We start from the raw sequence: 22,982 nt of genomic DNA, 5'->3' as shown, positions 1-22,982 counted from the left end.
GTCTATGGCAAAGCGGGAGCTGTCCGTCCATGAAGAGAGTGAGACTTTGCTTTTCAAGTGCATAATAGAGGTACCTGAAGACGTACGAGAAGCATGTACCAGTGAGGATGTGCACGAGGCCTTTATAAAAGCAGTAGAAGCGTGTAGTGTGTACTGGACATCAGAGACTCGGCAGTTGGTCATACTGTCAACTAGGGAAGTCACAGTGAAGTATGTGGCTATCCTGAGGGACATGCACCTACAATTCCCCCACATGAAACAGATGATCCTGGTGAGGAATAAGGAAGCCGCTCGACGTTTGGAGCATGCGAGGAAATCTCAAAGTCGGCTGGGCATTATAATAATAATATTCTTTATATAGCGCTAACATATTCCGCAGTGCTTTACAGGTTGCACACATTATCATTTCTGTCCCCTTTGAGCCTCACAATCTAAATTCCCTATCAGTATGTCTTTGGAATGTGGGAGGAAACCGGAGTAACCAGAGTAAACCCACGCAAACACGGAGAGAACATACAAACTCTTTGCAGATGTTATCCTTGGTGGGGTTTGAACCCAGGACTGCAGCGCTGTAAGGCTGCAGTGCTAACCACTGCGCCACCGTGCTGTCATTATGGAAGACATCGTTCAAGTGCCCAGAAATTTGGTAAGGAGAGTCATTGGGAGACGTGGAAAAGTGATGCAGGAAAGTGTGAATAAATCTGGTGTGGTGAAAGTGAGGATTCCAGCTGAGGACGAAGGCCCGGTAGTTGGTGAAGATGGGATGGTACCATTTGTCATTGAGGGGCTCAATGGAAAGCCTTACGTATATCCGAATGCTCCTTGAATATCAGGTGACATACCTGAGGGAGATAGAGCAGCTAAGATTGGACCGACTGTAGACTAATAAACAGCTGCAGGACATAAGATGTTGGCCGCCTTCAACCTAAGGTAAATGGAACAAAAGGAACCCTCCAAATAATGGAATTGCTGTTAGCCAAAGACAGCCAGCAAGAAGATGCCTGGGTAATTCAGCGAGACAAGGATGCAGAGAATCTGAAAGGGGCAGTCCTACCTTCAGTACAAAGCTAAGGGACATGTACAGTAGCCCTTGTAACGTCTTAGATGGGTCAGACTCAGACCCGACAGTAGGCTCGACTGTAAGTGGGTCTCATGACAGCACCAATCGTTAGTGGCGGCCATGGAGAGAAAGGTCAGGTGGAGGTGCGCACCTGAGAAACATGGAGACTAAAAAGGGTGTGGTGACACAGCCAGACTGTGACTCAAGGACTGTAGCTCAAGATCTACAGTACAGGCCAAAAGTTTGGACACACCTCATTTAAAGATTTTTCTGTATTTTCATGACTATGAAAATTGTATATTCACACTGAAGGCATCGAAACTATGAATTAACACATGTGGAATTATATACTTAACAAAAAAGTGTGAAACAACTGAAATTATGTCTTATATTCTAGATTCTTCAAAGTAGCTACCTTTTCCTTTGATGACTACTTTGCACACTCTTGGCATTCTCTTGATGAGCTTCAAGAGGTAGTCACCAGGAATGGTCTTCCAACAATCTTGAAGGAGTTCCCAGAGATGCTTAGCAATTGTTGGCCCTTTTGCCTTCACTCTGCGGTCCAGCTCACCCCAAACCATCTCGATTGGGTTCAGGTCTGGCGTCTGTGGAGGCCAGGTCATCTGGCGTGGCACCCCATCACTCTCCTTCTTGGTCAAATAGCCCTTACACAGCCTGGAGGGGTGTTTGAGGTCATTGTTCTGTTGAAAATTAAATAATGGTCCAACTAAACGCAAACCGGATGGAATAGCATGCTGCTGCAAGATGCTGTGGTAGCCATGCTGGTTCAGTATGCCTTCAATTTTGAATAAATCCCCAACAGTGTCACCAGCAAAGCACCCCCACACCATCACACCTCCTCCTCCATGCTTCACAGTGGGAACCAGGCATGTAGAATCCATCCATTCACCTTTTCTGCGTCGCACAAATACACGGTGGTTGGAACCAAAGATCTCAAATTTGGACTCATCAGACCAAAGCACAGATTTCCACTGGTCTAATGTCCATTCCTTGTGTTCTTTAGCCCAAACAAGTCTCTTCTGCTTGTTGCCTGTCCTTAGCAGTGGTTTCCTAGCAGCTATTTTACCATGAAGGCCTGCTGCACAAAGTCTCCTCTTCACAGTTGTTGTAGAGATGTGTCTGCTGCTAGAACTCTGTGTGGCATTGACCTGGTCTCTAATCTGAGCTGCTGTTAACCTGCGACTTCTGAGGCTGGTGACTCGGATAAACTTATCCTCAGAAGCAGAGGTGACTCTTGGTCTTCCTTTCCTGGGGTGGTCCTCATCTTAGCCAGTTTCTTTGTAGCGCTTCATGGTTTTTGCCACTGCACTTGGGGACACTTTAAAAATTTTCCCAATTTTTCGGACTGACTGACCTTCATTTCTTAACGTAATGATGGCCACTCATTTTTCTTTACTTAGCTGCTTTTTTCTTGCCATAATACAAATTCTAACAGTCTATTCAGTAGGACTATCAGCTGGGTATCCATCAGACTTCTGCACAACACAACTGATGGTCCCAACCCCATTTATAAGTCAAGAAATCCCACTTATTAAACCTGACAGGGCACACCTGTGAAGTGAAAACCATTCCCAGTGACTACTTCTTGAAACTCTTCAAGAGAATGCCAAGAGTGTGCAAAGCAGTCATCAAAGCAAAAGGTGGCTACTTTAAAGAACCAAGAATATAAGACATAATTTCAGTTGTTTCACACTTTTTTGTTACATATATAATTCCACATGTGTTAATTCATAGTTTTGATGCCTTCAGTGTAAATGTACAATTTTCATAGTCATGAAAATATAGAACTATCTTTAAATGAGAAGGTGTGTCCAAACTTTTGGTCTGTACTGTACATACAGACCGCTGGGTGTGGGGAAGACCTAACAGATTGACTCTGAAATGTGAATCAACAAAATCCGATTGGTCACAGAGAGGGATGTAGTGACAGTGATAGACTAGGTTTTAGGAGCTAATGCTCAAAGAGGACTGAGAAGGCCCTCTCGACTGGTAGGGCAAAGTGATGTGGGTGCACGGTCTCAGGGCCCCTGGTTTGTGACAATTGTTTGAACAGAGGGGGGTATGTGAGACAGTGACCAGCATTGTTGTAAATGGCCAGTATGTGTTGCAGAGGGGAGGTCCTCTGCGCTGTAAGCTAGAAATATTGCTCTGGGGCCTGTAGTTCTACAAGCTTTTGTTTTTGTTTAAAGTGGAGCTTACAGGGTTAGTCGGAGAGCTGGACGGGACTTGCTTACCACACACACCTCCCACATATGGGGGTGGTTTCAGCTACATAATGTGACCTTGGCTTGGGTCACATATTCTAGGTTGTTAAGTCCTGCTGGGGGACAGGCATGTGTGTTGGAAGGTCCTATGAATGGACGGACTTCCTGAATAGCACATGGAGAGGCTATGTACCTGGAAGGCCTCTGTGTTGCAAGGTCCAATGAGTGAACGGACTTCCTGAATAGCATATGGAGAGGCTGTGTATCCAGATGGTCTCAGTGTTGGAAGGTCCCAAGAGGGGATTGGATTCCTGAAGAGCACAGGGTGAGACCATGTGTGTGCAGAGTCTGTGACGGCTGGGGAGGCTACCAACTTTCTGAGGGTCTGGTACTGTCGGGAGTGCCCTGGTTGCAAGGACGGTGATCCCAGTAAGGCAGCTTCCCTGGGAGAGAGGACTGACAAGGAGTCAGCGTGTGGAGCAGGAGCTCCTGTAAAGTAACTCCAGACGAGGGGGGGTTATAGTAAGGGCAGACAAGTATCTACCATTGGAACAGACTGTTGGTGCTTGTGATGTTCCGTGGATGTTAATGAACTGTGCGGTAAACCACGGTAACTGGACAAAGTTCAAACCATCACCTGCGCAGTCTGGACCCCACAGAGTGATGCATCGGGGGATGAGAATTGTGGCCCAGGAGATTGCGGTATGCGTAAGCACTGAAAGCATACCGCGATCTCCGACGGAGAAGCAGGGACGTGCCAGGAGGGTGAGTATGCGATATTCACCTGTCCCCGTTCCACCGCCGGGCTCTGTCTTCCACGTCATCTGGTTGTGACGTTCAGGTCAGAGGGCACGATGACATGTTTAGTGCGCACCCTCTGACTGAACAGTCACAGCCAGAGGACCTGGAAGTCAGAGCGGCGCGCGGCGGTGGAACGGGGACAGGTGAATATCGTAAGTGCCAGGGGCCTGAGCCAGCGGCGACTCCGGCACCTGAACCCCATAGCACGCTGATGTGCCCTCCTGCTCAGGCCCCCAGCACTTGGCGCCCAACGACAAGAGGTGAGTATGTCATTTTTAATCACAACAGAGAAAGAAAAAAAAAGAAGTAAATCTCCAGCATTAAACTTGGATAAAAGTTCAATTTATTTTGACAAATCCATTAAAATCCCATTTCATAGTGGTACATCAAATGATGGGGTGCATGATACGACCAACGCGTTTCGACCTGTTCAGGTCTTAATCATGGTAATCATGATTATTTTTTTTTCTCTGTTGTGGACAACGCCTCTGATCTAGGCACCTCCTTGCGTGAATTACATTCTGAGTCAATCAAGACTTTTGTTCCTGAGCAAACTTGCACACAAGGACTTCTGATTCAAACTGGTGAGCTAAATTTTTTCCCCTCCCCTTTTTTCCTTTGCATACACATTTTTAATCACAGCAGCAGCAGCAAACGGGGCATATTATGCTATGGAGCATCTTATGGGGGCCATCACCTTTTATGGAGCAGCATATGAGCATATGGATGGGAGCAACACAAGACAGAATGGGGGCACAGAATGGGAGCAGCACATTACAGAATGGGGGCATATGCATGGGAGCAGCACATGACAAAATGGGGGCATATGGATGAGAGCAGCACATGACAGAATGGGGGAGCAGGATGGGAGCAGTACATGACAGAATGGGGGAGCAGGATGGGAGCACCACATGACAGAATGGGGGCACAGGATGGGAGCAGCACATGACAGGATGGGGGCGCAGGATGGGAGCAGCACATGACAGGATGGTGGCACAGGATGGACAGAGACTGAGGCGGTGGCGGTGGAACGGGGATAGGTGAATATTGTTAGTGCAAGGGGCCTGAGTGCGGCAACTCCGGCACCTGAACCCCATAGCCTGCCGATGTCCCCTCCTGCTCAGGCACTTGGCACCCAACAACGAGAGGTGAGTATGTCATTTTTAATTGCAGCAGCAGCATACGGGGCATATTATGCTATGGAGCATCTTATGGGGGCCATCAACTTTTATGGAGCAGCATACGGGCATATGGATGGGAGCAGCACAAGACAGAATGGGGGTGCAGGATGGGAGCAGCACATGACAGAATGGGGGCACAGGATGGGAGCAGCACATTATAGAATGGGGGCACAGGATGGGAGCAGCACATTATAGAATGGGGGCATATGCATGGGAGCAGCACATGACAGAATGGGGGCATATGGATGGGAGCAGCACATGACAGAATGGGGGACCAGGATGGAAGCACCACATGACAGAATGGAGGTGCAGGATGGGAGCAGCACATGACAGAATGGGGGCCCAAGATGGAAGCACCACATTACAGAATGGAGGCGCAGGATGGGAGCAGCACATAACAGGATGGGGGCGCAGGATGGGAGCAGCACATGACAGAATGGGGGCGCAGGATGGGAGCACCACATGACAGAATGGATGCTCAGGATGGGAGCAGCACATGACAATTGGGGCGCAGGATGGGAGCAGCACATGACAAGATGGGGGCGCAGGATGGGTGAAGGACATTACAGAATGGGGGCACAGGATGGGGCAGCACATACCAGAATGGGGGAGCAGGATAGGAGCAGCACATGACAGCATGGGGGTGCAGAATGGGAGCACCACATGACAGGATGAGGGTGCAGGATGGTAGCACATCAAATTTCGTTTTTCAAGTTTGTATGTTCTAGCGCTGCAGTGTGCTGCCTTATTTACTTAACTATATACGAGTTGGCGACTCTAGGTTCAGCACCTGTTCACACTGAGTCTATGTTTGGATGTGCCGGTCAGGTTTTTGAAAAGCACCACATGAAAGGATTGGGGCGCAGGATGGGAGCACATGACAGGATTGGGGCACAGGATGGGGGCACATGACAGGATGAGGGCACAGGAAGAGACTATCACATGACAAGATGGAGGCGCACAAAACAGGATGAGGGCGCAGGATAGGGGCTGCACATGACAGGAAGGGGGCGCAGGATGGGAGCAGCATATGACAGGATGGGGGCGCAAGATGGTAACAACACATGACAAGATTAGGGCGCAGGATGGAAGCAGCACATACCAGGATGGAGACCATATACCAATATAAATGCTCGCCACCCGGGCGTAGAACGGGTTCAATAGCTAGGTAAATATATGCTGAAAAGAGCACCATGCCTACTTTGAAGCGTGACAGGTCTCGGTGATACTTTGGAGCTGCTTTGGTTCCTCAGGCACTGGAAACCTGCAGCATGGGGAGGGCAAGATGAATTGAATCAAGTATCAGGAAATTCTATTAGAAAACATCATGCCCTCTGCGAGGAAGCTGAAGATTGGGTTTCATGGGACCTTCCAATAGGACAATGGTTCCAAGTATACCTCAAAGTCTACCACGGTTTGGTTTCAGAAGAAGTTCATGAAGATTCTAAGTACTAAAGAATCTTGTAATGAAGGGGTTAAATTATTCTGAGACTGCAATCAACTAATAAGGCAAAACTACTGTAAATAGCAGAAAGTTTGTAACTTTTGCTAAAGAACCTAATTTGCAATGAGATTGAATAATTTTGATTCCACCTGTAGCGTCATAGTCTGACTGGTGAGGACCCTAATAAGTTCTATTGGAGCGGATGTTAGGGGTCGAGTTCCTGCCTCTGCACAGGGGGAATCTCGGGCCATCTCCGCTGCGGTCTCCCATTCTTCTCCGGCCGCAGTGGAACCTGCTCAGCGGAGACATCGATCCCAGCGTCTCGCTCAGTCTGACTCTGTGCTAAGAGTTACTGCTGCATTTCCTGCTTCTGCCATTAAAGTCAGTGCTGGGCAGCGGCGAGCAGACGCTTCTGGGACTAACTCCTGCTTTTCATGTTCTGAGCATGCCCAGAGTAAGACCTCTCAGTGGAGATCGAGGGTCACATGATCAGATACTGCAGCTAGGTCATTGGTCCTTCTTGGAAGGTCCTTGTAGGTGCTAGGACTAAGTCCTGCTTTGCACTCTGAGCATGCCCAGGGCAACATCTCTCAGTGGAGATCTGGGGTCACATGCTCAGGTACTGCGGCAACTCCATTGGTCCTTCTCTGAAGGTCCTAAACGTGCTGCAACTATTTAAGGCTCGCATGGCCGCACGGCCATGCGCTAGTATTGACTTTTGTTAACGTGTGTGCGTTGTGAGTGAAAGTCGTTCTTTAAAATCCCCTCCTTATTGTATGACTGCTCGCGGAAGGTGGATGATTGCTGTCTAGCGCCCAACTTAGCCATCAGCACGTTACACACATTACAGCGTCTAATTGCTGTGACCGCCAGTGGGGCACAGTGCGCTTTCTCTGCGCTTTCCTGACCCAAGCCTGGGTGGTTAGTGGCGTCCACCAGTGCGGCACCGCACGCACTCTCGTGCTTCTTAAATAATATTATTTCTGTCTCTCTGACACCCCAGTAGCGGTGTCGAGTACATGAGGTCTTTATGAACTCAAATCCTGAGTTTTGGGATTGAGTTCTGAGACTCCTTGCTTGTGCTCTTGGTGCGGTACCGCAGCCCTGTGATGCAACAGGGTTTGCTTCCTTCACACAGGGTGAAGTTAACCCATGTGTGTATTCACATAGTACCGCCATATCGTCCGTCTCTACTAGCAGCAGGGTTTTCACCTGCACGGTGGACCTCGGACTGCGAACGCACCTAATGCCATTACATCTTAATCTTGGTGTGTTCTGCCAGTCCTAACAGCGGATGTTTCAGCTACTCTCATAGATGAAGAGTATCTGAGTATGTAATGGTTCATAGGCACAGCTGCACCGCAAAGCATTTGCAATTTGTATGTATACTAATGCATTGTGGTTATCAACCCCTATAGGCAGTAACTCATGGATGCCGGTCTGCTGTAACATATAGCTGTCTGCATGTTTAATACAATATACAACCTATTTGCACAGCTTTATTCCTACGCGCACCCTGTGTAGATGATGCTCTTTAAGTGTCAGATTTTCAATTGTTGTAAAGGACTCTTTCTCTTCTAATGTGCAAAACAGTTATCCCTGCTGGCAATACAAATTTTCCAGTCCAGTGGTGCGGAGAGAAGAAGTCATTTAGTGGAGAAAAAGAGCTTGGATGAATCCGTTACTGTAATATTAAATTGATAGGGGGAAAAAAGAAAATAATGGGTCCTATTTCATTCAACCAAGCTTTAAACTGGAAACCGGAATTTTTGATTTGGGCAAGTAAAATATTAACAGATGTCCTTTACGAATACAACAACTCATACTGTAGATTAATAGTTGAATACAGTAATAGTGTAACTCATAATAGAGGTGGGGAGCCATGTCCTTGCTGTATCCAACCTTGAGCTCCTACCACTCGACCAGAAGTGACCATAAAGGAAAAATGCACAACTGTCAGATTTTGGACATAAAGCAATCATATTCCACTAAGTTGTATTTTTCTTATGAGAGTGCTGAACACCAGCCCCACACACTCAAGAAAAGTGTGGCATAGATAATATACAATCCCCCCACTGTCTTCAACCTGTTGGGTGGCAAGGTAGGTGGCCTCTGATCTTCATGGAAAGTGCAATATCATGGCGGAAACTGTCAGCAGAAGCAGGACTTGCCGATGCCAACTAGTATATCTATTATGGCAGAGAGAGGATGGCAGCGGATACATGACGAAACTATGGCTGAGAACAGGGAATGGTTGAAACCCAAAAACTGTGGCATTGGAGGAGCAAGGGATTGGTAGGGTAAGTATTAGTCACTTTACTATTTAAGACCAATAATCAGTTTTTGATAATAGTGAAAATTAAATGGGATATAAAAATCTTGTAATAACACTTCAAACCTGCATTTTTAACCCCAAATCTTTATTTTCAGCTGTATAGAACAGGCTCTAAATGCCCCATTAAGAGATCTGCAAGCCATTTTTAATTCCAATTTTTTATTTTTTGCAAATAGAGTAGTGAGTTGCAGGCTGTGTTGCAGCTAAGGGCAAGAAAGCATATTAAGCCTACTCCAACAGAGCTATTTGTGACCATTACGTCAAATATATATACATATATATTTTTTACAGCCTTCATTGTGCAGGACAAATACCGTAATAACATAGTCTTATAGTAAGAGTTGTTTCGAATGTGGAAATATCAAATATGTTTCCTTTTTATTATTAAAACTTATACATAAGCACAAGGAAATGCTTAAATATACAAAGCTACATATATGTAGAACTAGTGTGACTGCCGTATGTAGAGTCGGGAAGACATTTTTATCCTAGTGTAGGGTATTTAGCAACTGTCTCATAGAGTTTGTGCCTTTCTCTGATCAACATGGTAGGTTGTAGGTTGAACTCAATTGTGTTGTGTCTGCTTTCAACCTTAAAACTGTGAAACATGTTGAGCATTCCTGTACAGATGTCGACTCATTTCCATATCACAAGAAAACATGTTAGGTCAAAATAGTAGGATGTCATTACACTTTTTAATATGTTTTGAATTGGGAGCAGGAAGCCACCAAGAGCTAGATACTGGAAATTCAAGGGTTACAGTTGTATCTGTGTCCCGATGCCAAAGGGGAACCTAAGGCCTACTGCTACATAGTAAACAATTTATAAATGAAACATGATAGGTTACAGATTTTATCTAAAGCTCTTGGGGGCCAAAGAGCTTAACGTTATGCCTTAAGCTGGAACTGGTGGATTAGTATCAGTTATATTATGGAGTTGTCAATCCGTTTAACTCCTTCGCGACCGGTGACGTATCAATGCGTCATCAGTTGTGCCCCTGCCTTTGATGCGGGCTCTGATGCTGAGCCCGCTCCTATCCTGGCATATGACAGCTGTCATGTGCATCTAATAGCAGCCGGTAGAATTACGATCCACTCGCGATTATTAACATGTTACATGCCGCTGTCAATCTTCCACAAGACACCCCCATCAGCGCCCCTGTCACGTGAACGTGATTTTTTTCCCTTACAAACTTTGGATTTATTTTTGTCACTTAAGTTAAAAAAAAACCTATGCATGTTTGGTATCTGCGTACTCATACTGACTTGGAGAATCATAATGGCAGGTAAGTTTTAGCATTTAGTGAACATGGTAAATAAAAAAAAACAAAAACAATTCAGGAATTGCACTTTTTTTTGCAATTTCACTGGACTTTTTTTTCCCTGTTTTCCTGTACACTATATGGTAAAATCAATGTTGTCATTTAAAAGTACAACTTGTCCCATGAAAAACAAGCCCTCACATGGCCATCTGGATGAAAAAATAAAAAAAGTTATGGCTCTGAGAAGCACAAAAAGGAAAATCGTCCAGAGGTCAAAGTTAAAACTGTCTTTCATTTGATACATGACGTGACAGGAACTACTATCCCCAACAGCATATTACACATCTTCCAATCCAATCCAGCATCTGTTGAATTTTTCACAATTTAGTCAAATCTGCAGATCATTATTGTCTCCCTTCTTTCCTTTTCTACCTCTGCCTATTTCCCTGTTCCTATGTTTTCTATTCTGCCACTCTTTTCTGTTTTGTGCATCATCACTCCATTGAAGAGAAATTCACATTTGTTTCTTCTGGAGCACAGTATGTGAAATCTCTGCTTTGCTTTCCAACTGGACAATTCTTCTCAATCTTCCCCTGGGGCATGTGTTTTCACTCCTCCCTGCCAGATCCTACTAATCACAGCTCTGCAGTTGATCTAACAGTATAGTGTCCCAGATGCTTAATAAGTGATTGTCAGCATCTGGCAGAGTGCGGTGAAAGCACTTGCCTCCAGAGAAACTGTGAGGAAATGCCGAGTTGCATCAAAAGCAGAAATTTCACATGCTGCACTCCAAAAGCAACAAATGTGAATATCTCAGCCAAGAAGCGATGCAGTGTGAATCAAAAAACAACTGCAGAATCAGCAGAGCTCAGAGATTTTTACAAAGTATTTAAATATTAAAGTGACAGAATCTCTTTAATGTTGATTAAAAATAAATGTAATTAAAAAAGACAAACTGTGCCGAGCAATGATTTAATACTTGTACATAAAACTTGGTTAGTACAGTAGTCTTATACTCTGGAAAGTTTAAGTTCAGATATGCTTTGCATTTATATTAGACTGACCACATCTTACATTTTTTGATTTTTCGACATTCGTTTTTTTCTCTTGTTTTTCGCTTTTCATTCTGCGTAGGCTTTGAGCTTTGCTTCTCTTTGCTAAAAATATTTTTCTCCTCACTTTCTCCTTCATGTGTTTAAGTATTTATGGAACTGTCAGAACTGCAGACTTCTCTTTTTTTAAACATTAAATAGTGAATATAGTTTTGGCTGACTGCACTTTTCTGAATTTAGACTGCAGGGAAGTAATGAGGTGTTCGTGAAAGACATGGATCTTAACAGCTGACACACTCAGCATTTACTATACACCATTCATTGATATGCAAAATGACTGTTAGAACAATTGTCTGTGCAGAAACAGGATTATAAGTAGTGTTTTCATTCCTTTAAATTGTTTTTTTTAGAACAGGGCTTTAAAGTTAAGTAAGAATTTCAGAGGCACTCTGGATGAACAGCATCCACTACACCCAAAACTTTCTGACACAGACGACAAAGTATGGCACATGCCGCAAACACATTTTCTTTTGGTGATGCTCTAGGTGTTCCTAACGTGTGTGGGGAACATGGCATCCATCAGTAGACTTCACTTACTACACACTTATGCTTAAAACCTATGGCTGTGTCCATCACTTTTCTAATCATGCTGTCACGGGTATGTCAGAGGCTGCACATCTGGCTGCAGAAGGTCTCTGCGGTTGGCCTTGCAGATTAGTGGCCACCTCCCCCGGCCTTGATGGTGTCACCTGGATCTGGGTGTTTATAAATCCCAAGTTCCTGTTGGGAGTTTCAGGTATTATTTTCTATTTGCACTTCCATGTTGAGGCTTGGAGCTGCAGCAGTCGTCTAATGTCCTCTTTGGAGTTTTAAGGATTACGGTGTTTCTCTCTGAGTCTAGTCAAGCTAAGTTTCCCCTTGTTTTGTGTATCCTAGCTGTGATTAGTGTTAGTGGGGTTCGACCAGCGTGAACCCCTTCCTTCCCTAAACCGGGCTTATCGCTAGGGTCTGATAGGGACTAGGTATCCCGATTGGCGATAGGTTTGGAACCTATTTAGGTTCTCTTAGTGCAGACGGGGTGACATTAGATCTACCTAGGGGTATCCACTCCCCGCTTCCCTAGTGTTGAACAAAAAGAAGAAAAGAACATGCTACCATGGAGATCACCAAATAGTGTGAACAATTAAATACTTTATTCAACTGTGCAAAAAGACCAAAAAAAATTAAAAACAATTAAAAACCAAAAAGGTCCCCAATAGATGGAAGTAACCCCATGGAACCACAAAATATTTAAATATCACAACATCATAGTAACTAAAGAATATACAAGCAAATGGTCTGATGATGTAATTAATTGGTTTGGCACCTGGTAAGGAGAGTTGTTCACCACTTAAAATATGGATAGGGTTTAAAAATAAACCTATTATAGAATTGTTAGTAACCAAATATCTGTATTCAATATCCAAGCTGCTGCACTATAATATATATGCACAGAAAATACTCAGGTGCAAAAGATGGATAAAATATATTTAGATAGCCTCCAATATTATGATCATCCTAATACCAGTCATACATGCCATAAAACTATAGTGTAAATATGTACCCACATGACAAGTGGTAATATAGATTTAACTTGTCCTTGCAAAAAATATAATAGATACTACCTATTGAGCACGACCAGCCATGATGACAATGGATGAAAAAAGGATTTCCATAGCAGCAAAGAAAGTACTGTAATGAAAGTGCAAGTACGGTAAAAAGAACCAAACCAGAGCTATTGCCAGAGATTCAAATGGGGCCCATGGGGCTGCAAAGCCCAACGTGTGCCACCACACATTGTGGCTTCGTCAGGGGCCTAGTGTTGGGCCCCCCTTCCCCTTATCTCTTTGTGTTGCACTTAGTCTGTCCTACACTGTGCGTGACAGTTCAATTGTCTCGTAACTGGTCCAGAGGAAAGGATGTTGATCTCGGCATCAGAGGTGAATGCTGCCAGGCTGGTTTGTTGATTTCACTCTTATCCCGAGAAGCCTGATCCTGAGTGTCCAGAGGCCACTTGTATTGGGGGTATTGTCACGGGTATGTCAGACGTTGCAGACAGTTGCACTGCATCTGGCTGCAGAAGGTCTCAGCAGTTGGCATTGCAAACTAGTGGCCACCTCCCCTGGCCTTAATGGTGTCACCTGATCTGGGTGTTTATAACTCCCAACTTCCTGTTGGGAGTTGCGGGTGTTATTTTCTATTTGCACTTCCCTGTTGAGCCTTTGAGCTTAGCAGTCAGCTAGGGTCCTTTTTGGAGTTTGAAGGATCATGGTGTTTCTCTCTGTGTCTACTCAAGCTAAGTTTCTTCTTGTTTTGTGTATCCTAGCTGTCATTAGTGGTAGTGGGGCTCATCCAGCAAGTACCCCTTCCTTCCCTAAGCAGAGCTTACTGCTAGGGTCTGACAGGGACTAGGTATCCAGCTCAGCGATAGGTGTGGAACCTATTTAGGGTCTTAGTGCAGACAGAGTGACGTTAGATCTGTCTAGGGGTCTCCACTACCCGCTTCCCTAGTGTTGGGTTCCCCTTATCCCTTTGTGTTGCACTTTGTCCTACACGGTGAGTGACACATGCCTACTTTACCAAACTCATTTCTTCTCTATCAAAACTGAATAAACCCTAGTTTTCCTTTTTTATTTCTTGTCTCTGTTGCAGAGATATTAGTTCCTAAAATTTAGGGTGCCTAATATGCTTATTTGCCCTTCAACCAAAGGGACGTTAACAAAGATTCTTCCCTTGGGGCATGTACTTTTTCTCCTGTATGACAATGCCCAATCAAAAGAATATGCAAATTGCCTCTTCTGAGATGGTATGTCACTCTATATAAGGAGAAACGTTCCGCCTTAGATCCCAATGAAAAGAAGGCAGAATCGTTCAATAAAAAAAACATGCTTAGTAGTGATGAGCGAGTGTACTCGTTGCTCAGGTATTCCTGAGCACACTCGGGTGGTCTCCAAGTATTTGTAAGTTCTCGGAGATTTAGTCTTTGTTGGAGCAGCTGCATGATTTACGGCTGCTAGCCAGCCTGAGTACATGTGGGGGTTGCCTGGTTGCTATGGAATCCCCACATGTATTCAAGCTGTCTAGCAGCTGTAAATCATACAGCTGAGGTGATGAAAACTAAATCTCCGAGCACTTACAAATACTCGGAGATCACCGAAAACAGAAATCAGAACAGGCTGTTTTACTTTGATCTGAGGAGATTAACATACCTAAAGAAAAAGTCCCAACAGGCATCCATAATCTGTTTTTATTTGAGAGATTAGAAATGATGGCAGTTTATCTATACACAGCTGTGAGTGTTGCAGTTCTCTGCACGGCTGGAGGAGAGGGGCACTGGGGCATCAGTCCCTTCATTCTCCAGATTGGTGGGGTCCCACCAATATGGCATAACAATATAGGATGGTAATACCTTCAAATACCTTCAAATTTTACTTATGCTACCAGAGAAATTTACGTTTTGAAAACGTATGCTTGACTCTTTATGTGCCCTATGATTTTTTTTTTTTTTAGAAGATTCTGGTATATCATTAAATAGTCTTCTCTTTGTCTTTTGCTCTGCAGGGTGTGCTCTCCAACATCTCCTCCATCACTGACCTTGGTGGGTTTGATCCTGTTTGGCTCTTCTTGGTAGTAGGAGGAGTGATGTTCATCCTGGGTTTTGCTGGTTGCATTGGAGCGCTCCGGGAAAACACTTTCCTTCTAAAATTTGTAAGTATATTTTTCAAGAACTATATTAGTAGTGGGTACATTTTTGGGTTCATAGGGTGTGATTTCAGCTAAAAATAATCTCAGAGGAACATAACTTTTCTTCAGTTGCACAAAAGTCTAGTGAAAGTTATTTACCTGTCAGTTCCTTACTTTTCAGTAGTGTTTTAGAGTTTGCATATAAAATTAATGCAATGCTGAAACTTGATATCTCCACAATTCATAAAGAAAAACATTTGTAATACTGTATATCTTATTAGCGAAATCCACTTGTTCCTCATTCTGGATAGATCTTTCAATCTGAATTCATGGATAAAATCTGTGTTCAGTAAATATGGATTTTACCATTACTGAGATAGGAAATGACTATTGGTGCTTCTAAAATTCTATGGAGTGTGGAGCTAGAGACAGACATAGACATTCAAGTTCTCCTTAACCCCTTTCTGACGTATGACATACTATCCCGTCGAGGTGGTATGGGCCCGTATGACCACCGATGGGATAGTACATCATTACCGATCAGCCGCGCACACGGTGGGAGCGTGGCCGATCGGGGCCGGGTGTCAGCTGACTATCGCAGCGACATCCAGCACAGTGCTAGGAGCGCTCACGGACCACTCCTGGCACACTAACCCCGACACACTGCGATCAAAGTTGATCGCAGCGTTCCGGCGGCACAGGGAGGCATCGTGCAGGGAGGGGCTCTCTGCGTGCTTCCCTGAAACCCTTGGAGCAACGCGATGTGATCGCATTGCTCCGACTGTCTCCTACCTCCTCCTCCCTGCAGGCCCGGATGCAAAATGGCCGCATGGGCCTTCCGGGTCCTGCAGGGAGGTGGCTTTCAAGCCTCCCTGCTGTGCCTGTGTGATCGCTGATCTGACACAGTGCACAGCAAAGTATCAGATCAGTGATCTGTCACCCTACTGTGATGTCCCCTGGGGCAAAGTAAAAAGGTTAAAAAAAAAATATTTACATGTGTAAAAGAAAAAAAAAATTCCTAAATAAAGAAAAAAAAATATTGTTCCAATAAATATATTTCTCTATCTAAATAAAAAAAACAATAAAAGTACATATATTTAGTATCACCGCGTCCGTAACAACCCGACCTATAAAACTGTCCCACTAGTTAACCCCTTCAGTGAACACCGTAAAAAAAGAAAAAAACAAGGCAAAAAACAACGCTTTATTATCATACCACCAAACAAAAAGTGGAATAACACGCGAAATAAAAAAGTTATAGTCCTCAGAATAAAGCAATGCAAAAATAATTATTTTTTTATATAAAATAATTTTTAGCGTATAAAAGCGCCAAAACATGAAAAAAGATGTAATAGGTATCGCTGTAATCGTACTGACCCTAAGAATAAAACTGCTTTATCAATTTTACCAAACGTGGAACGGTACAAGCGCCCCCCCCCCAAAGAAATTCATGAATAGCTGGTTTTTGTTCATTCTACCTCACAAAAATCGGAATAAAAAGGAAACAAAAAATTGCGCGAAAATAAAAACGTCAACTTGTCCCGCAAAAAACAAGACCTCACATGACTCTGTGAACCAAAATATGGAAAAATTATAGCTCTCAAAATGTGGAGACGCAAAAACTATTTTTTTGTAATAAAAAGCGTCTTTTAGTGTGTGACGGCTGCCAATCATAAAAATCTGCCAAAAAAATGCTATAAAAGTAAATCAAACCCCCTTCATCACCCCCTTAGTTAGGGAAAAATAATACATTTAAAAAAAATGTATTTATTTCTATTTTCCCGTTAGGGTTGGGGCTAAAGTTAGGCTTAGGGTTAGGGTTGGGCTAAAGTTAGGGTTAGGGTTGGGGCTAAAGTTAGGGTTAGGGTCGGGGCTAAAGTTAGGGTTAGGGTTGGGGCTAAAGTTAGGGTTGGAGTTAGGGTTGGGGTTGGGGCTAAAGTTAGAGTTAGGGTTGGGGCTAAAGTTAGGGTTGGGGCTAAAGTTAAGGTTTGGATTACATTTACGGTTGGGATTAGGGTTGGGATTAGGGTTATGGTTGGGATTAGGGTTAGGAGTGTGTTTGGGTTAGGGTTTCAGTTAGAATTGGGGGGTTTCCACTGTTTAGGCACATCAGGGGCTCTCTAAACGCGACGTGGCATCCGATCTCAATTCCAGCCAATTCTGCGTTGAAAAAGTAAAACAGTGCTCCTTCCCTTCTGAGCTCTCCCGTGCGCCCAAACAGGGGTTTACTAACATATGGGGTATCGGCGTACTCAGGACAAATTGGACAACAACTTTTGGGGTCCAATTTCTCCTGTTACCCTTGAGAAAATACAAAACTGGGAGCTAAAAAATAATTTTTGTGGAAAAAAAATATTTTTTATTTTCACGGCTCTGTGTTATAAACTCTAGTAATACATGCGTTATAAACTGTAGTGAAACACTTGAGGGTTCAAAGCTGTCAAAACACATCTAGATATGTTCCTTGGGGGGTCTAGTTTCCAATATGGGGTCACTTGTGGGGGGTTTCTACTGTTTAGGTACATCAGGGGTTCTGCAAATGCAATGTGACGCCTGCAGACCAATCCATCTAAGTCTGCAATCCAAACGACATGCCTTCCCTTTCAAGCTCTGCCATGCCCCCAAACGGTGGTTCCTCCCACATATGGGGTATCAGCGTACTCACAACAAATTGGACAACAACTTTTGTCATCCAATTTCTCCTGTTACCCTTGGGAAAATACAAAACCGGGGGCTAAAAAATAATTTTTGTGGAAAAAAAAAAAGATTTTTTATTTTCATGGCTCTGTGTTATAAACTGTAGTGAAACACTTGGAGGTTCAAAGTTTTCACAACACATCTAGATAAGTTCCTTAAGGGGTCTACTTTCCAAAATGGTGTCACTTGTGGGGGGTTTCAGTGTTTAGGCACATCAGGGGCTCTCCAAACGCGACATGGTGTCCCATCTCAATTCCAGTCAATTTTGCATTGAAAAGTCAAATGGCGCTCCTTTCCTTCCGAGCTCTGCAATGCGCCCAAACAGTGGTTTACTTCCACATTTGGGGTATCGGCGTACTCAGGACAAATTGCACAACTTTTGGGGTCCAGTTTCTTCTGTTACCCTTGGGAAAATAAAAAATTGGGGGTGAAAAGATCATTTTTGTGAAAAAATATGATTTTTTATTTTTACAGCTCTACATTATAAACTTCTGTGAAGCACTTGGTGGGTCAAAGTGCTCACCACACATCTAGATAAGTTCCTTAGGGGGTCTACTTTCCAAAATGGTGCCACTTGTGGGGGGTTTCATTGTTTAGGCACATCAGGGGCTCTCCAAACGCGACATGGCATCCCATCTCAATTCCAGTCAATTTTGCATTGAAAAGTCAAATGGCGCTCCTTCCCTTCCGAGCTCTGCCATGCACCCAAACAGTGGTTTACCCCCACATATGGGGTATCAGCGTACTCAGGACAAATTGCACAACAACTTTTGGGGTCCAATTTTCCCTGTTACCCTTGGTAAAATAAAACAAATTGGAGCTGAAGTAAATTTTTTGTGACAAAAAGTTAAATGTTCATTTTTTTTTAAACATTCCAAAAATTCCTGTGAAACACCTGAAGGGTTAATAAACTTCTTGAATGTGGTTTTGAGTACCTTGAGATGTGCAGTTTTTAGAATGGTGTCACAGTTGGGTATTTTCTGTCATATAGACCCCTCAAAGTGACTTCAAATGTGATGTGGTCCCTAAAAAAAAATGGTGTTGTAAAAATGAGAAATTGCTGGTCAAATTTTAACCCTTATAACTCCCTAACAAAAAAAAATTGTTTCCAAAATTGTGCTGATGTAAAGTAGACATGTGGGAAATGTTACTTATTAAGTATTTTGTGTGACATACCTCTGTGATTTAAGGGCATACAAATTCAAAGTTGGAAAATTGCAAAATTTTGGCCAAATTTCAGTTTTTTTTCACAAATAAACGCAGGTAATATCAAAGAATTTTTACCACTATCATGAAGTACAATATGTCATGAGAAAACAATGTCAGAATCATCAGGATCCGTTGAAGCTTTCCAGAGTTATAACCTCATAAAGGGACAGTGGTCAGAATTTGTAAAAATTGGCACGGTCATTAACGTGCACCCTTGGGGGTAAAGGGGTTAAACTATCTCATCCATGTTAAAATCTGTTTTGACTGCACACAGTGTTTACCTGTGAATTGAGAATTTTGAGAGTGAATGATCAGTCCTAGGACAGAAAGAAGTAGATTTCTCTGATAAGGTATATAACAAAGTTTCTTATTTTTATGTGTACTATTTGATTTCACTTTCAGTGCGCATTGCGGATATGGCTGGTCTCTGCTGACAGAGTTTTCTATTTACAATGCGCACTGACAGTGCACTCTTGTTTGCTCGTCACTTCAGAGCGGACAAGGCAGCGCACTGTCACTGCGCACTGAAAGTTCTGTCACTTTAGTACTGTGTGACAGTGATCAGGCCACTCCTACTGAGCATATATTGGAATTGACAACCAACATATGCTAAGTAGAGAAGGCACTAGTCCATCCCCTAAAATGAATGTAACCTATGACGCCTTGTTTCAGAATGGGGACAGAGGCTGTAGCAAAACAAAGCATAATTGAAACGGAATTAGGGGGGGAAATAAAGCAGTTAGATAGCATTGTGATAGAATGATAGGGAATTTTTTTTGTTTAAGTACAGTACAGACCAAAAGTTTGGACACACCTTCTCATTTAAAGATTTTTCTGTATTTGCATGACCATGAAAATTGTACATTCACACTGAAGGCATCAAAACTATGAACTAACACATGTGGAATTATATACTTAACAAAAAAGTGTGGAACAACTGAAATTATGTCTTATATTCTAGGTTCTTCAAAGTAGCCACCTTTTGCTTTGATGACTGATTTGCACACTCTTGGCATTCTCTTGATGAGCTTCAAGAGGTAGTCTCCGGGAATGGTTTTCAATTCACATGTGTGCCCTGTCAGGTTTAATAAGTGGGATTTCTTGCCTTATAAATGGTGTTGGGACCATCAGTTGCGTTGTGCAGAAGTCTGGTGGATACCCAGCTGATAGTCCTACTGAATAGACTGTTACAATTTGTGATATGGTAAGAAAAAAAGCAGCTACATAAAGAAAAACACGTGGCCATCATTACTTTAGGAAATGAAGGTCAGTCAGTTGGAAAAATTGGGAAAACTTTGAAAGTGTCCCCAAGTACAGTGCCAAAAACCATCAAGTGCTACAAAGAAACTGGCTCACATGAGGACCGCCCCAGGAAAGGAAGACCAAGAGTCACCTCTGCTTCTGAGGATAAGTTTATCTGAGACATCAGCCTCAGAAATCGCAGGTTAATAGCAGCTCAGATTAGAGACCAGGTCAGTGCCACACAGAGTTCTAGCAGCAGACACATCTCTACAACTGTTAAGAGGAGACTTTGTGCAGCAGACCTTCATGGTAAAATAGCTGCAAGGAAACCACTGCTAAGGACAGGCAACAAGCAGAAGAGACTTGTTTGGGCTAAAGAACACAAGGAATGGACATTAGAGTAGTGGAAATCTGTGCTTTGGTCTGATGAGTCCAAATTTGAGATCTTTAGTGCCAACCACCGTGTCTTTGTGCGACGCAGAAAAGGTGAACGGATGGACTCTACATGCCTAGTTCCCACTGTGAAGCATGGAGGAAGAGGTGCGATGGTGTCAGGGTACTTTGCTGGTGACACTGTTGGGGATTTATTCAAAATTGAAGGCATACTGAACCAGCATGGCTACCATAGCATCTTGCAGCGGCATGCTATTCCATCCAGTTTTCGTTTAGTTGGACCATCATTTATTTTTCAACATTATAATGACCCCAAACACACCTCTAGGCTGTGTAAGAGCTATTTGACCAAGAAGGAGAGTGATGGGGTGCTACGCCAGATGACCTGGCCTCCACAGTCACCAGACCTGAAGCTAATCGAGATGGTTTGGAGTGAGCTGGGCCGCAGAGTGAAGGCAAAAGGGCCAAGAAGTGCTAAGAATCTCTGGGAACTCCTAAAGATTGTTGGAAAACCATTCCCGGTGACTACCTCTTGAAGCTCATCAAGAGAATGCCAAGAGTGTGCAAAGCAGTCATCTTTGTAAAAGGTGGCTACTTTGAAGAACATGGAATATAAGACATAATTTCAGTTGTTCCACACTTTTTTGTTAAGTATATAATTCCACATGTGTTAATTCATAGTTTTGATGCCTTTAGTGGGAATGTACAATTTTCATAGTCATGAAAATGCAGAAAAATCTTTAAATGAGGTGTGTCCAAACTTTTGGTCTCTACTGTATATTATAAAAGAGATTATTACAATAAATAAATTAACATTTAGGAATAAAATGAATATTAGTTTCGGAAAACTTCTTTAAGCACTACTTTGGCATGGGAAGGACTGTAAAAACATGCTGAGATACAAGGACCTTCTGTTCACAAAACCACATGAAACAATGGTGACAAACAGCTTATGGATTGAGGTCTAATATATGTGTATCTATATTTTATATGTAATATTTTGATGTACTTTTTATGTCTAATGTGTAATTGCAGCAGATTTTTCTGCTGCAAAAACCAGAGGGTTGGCAGGAAATATGCTCCAATTTTGCAGGCTTTTTGATGCTTTTTTACTTGTGTTTTTCCCCTCATTCCTTTGAATTAGTGAAAAAAGTTCAGAGAATTTTAATGCTGCACATTTGACGAAAAAAAATGCTTTTAAAGGTTCAAATCTGTGCTGACAAAAAATAAGCAACATGTGCATGAGATTTCAGACATCTTGTTCACTCTCCTGGTATTGTAAAATGCTGAGTTTTTTCTACAGCAAAAAATGTGCAGAAAAAAACATGGCAAAAATGCAGGGAGTGATCAAGTCCTAAGGAGGATTGGGCTACAATTACTTATCAACAAAATGTACTTTAAAAAAAAAAAAATTCCCGATACATACAGTATATTATTTAAATGGTATAAAGTAGAATTTGACACTAAGGTTTAGAACTCTTTATGATATTTTGCAACAATAATATCAGAGTTTGACTGGGGCTACACAGCGATGAGTGTCCAGTGGCACTAAAATGGCAGGATTGCATTGCAACATTGCGTCTATTGATTTCCTACGGCTTTTAACTGCGTCTGTGGAAACCTGAAGCACTTATGACACTTAAAAGCCTGAATACATGCACAAGTCTTTTTTATTCCACATAGAATTAAATATTTCTATTCTTTTGAACATTTTTGTTAGCGCTATTTCCAGCGGCTATCAGAGTGGGCCTGCTCCAAAATCGCCTGAAGAAAAAAAAAACAATTTAGGAACATACCTTAAAAACTTTTCAGAACTGCCTCAGAAATCAATTTGGGAAAAGAAAAACTGTTCCAAAAATTCCTCCAAAAAAAGAGCTTTTCCCCAAACAATTTTTTTGCTTAAAAACCTCATAGTTTTTGTGACTTGCAATGACAGCATCAAGCCAGTGTGATTCTGCGTGCAGTGCAATATATATATATATGTATACATGTATTCCATAAAGATAACCAAAGCCATTTCTACTTTCTTTACAGTTCTCTGTTTTCTTGGGAATTATTTTTTTCTTGGAGCTCACAGCTGGAGTCCTGGCATTTGTCTTTAAAGACTGGATTAAGGACCAGCTATATATATTTATCAACAGCAATATCAAAGCCTACAGAGACGACATTGACCTGCAAAACCTCATTGACTTCACCCAAGAATACGTATGTAATATTCCGACGTGTGGTAATGATAGGTTATAAGAAATGTATATGGTGCCCAGGATAATACTGTAGACAAATTGTTCTAAAAAGTGTGACTTATTGTGTCCATATAAAATGCAGAAGGCCAGATATTTTCTAAAAAAGGTTTCTTTCA

The 22,982-nt window shown here is 42.8% G+C and overlaps 1 protein-coding gene across 1 annotated transcript in view; it reads left to right on the top strand.

Moving 5' to 3' along the window:
- Window positions 1-22,982, top strand: part of TSPAN5 (tetraspanin 5) — a 227,407-nt gene that overhangs the window by 172,751 nt on the left and 31,674 nt on the right. Inside the window, exons 3-4 of the mRNA XM_069743609.1 lie at window positions 14,960-15,106; window positions 22,658-22,828. Of these exons, the coding sequence (XP_069599710.1) occupies window positions 14,960-15,106; window positions 22,658-22,828 (318 nt within the window). The remainder of the gene's footprint in view (window positions 1-14,959; window positions 15,107-22,657; window positions 22,829-22,982) is intronic.

This window comes from Ranitomeya imitator, chromosome 1 (assembly GCF_032444005.1).
Source record: "Ranitomeya imitator isolate aRanImi1 chromosome 1, aRanImi1.pri, whole genome shotgun sequence".
Lineage (NCBI taxonomy): Eukaryota > Metazoa > Chordata > Amphibia > Anura > Dendrobatidae > Ranitomeya > Ranitomeya imitator.
The sequence above is the reverse complement of the archived record's forward strand: the minus strand, read 5'-3'. Positions and strand labels throughout refer to the sequence as shown.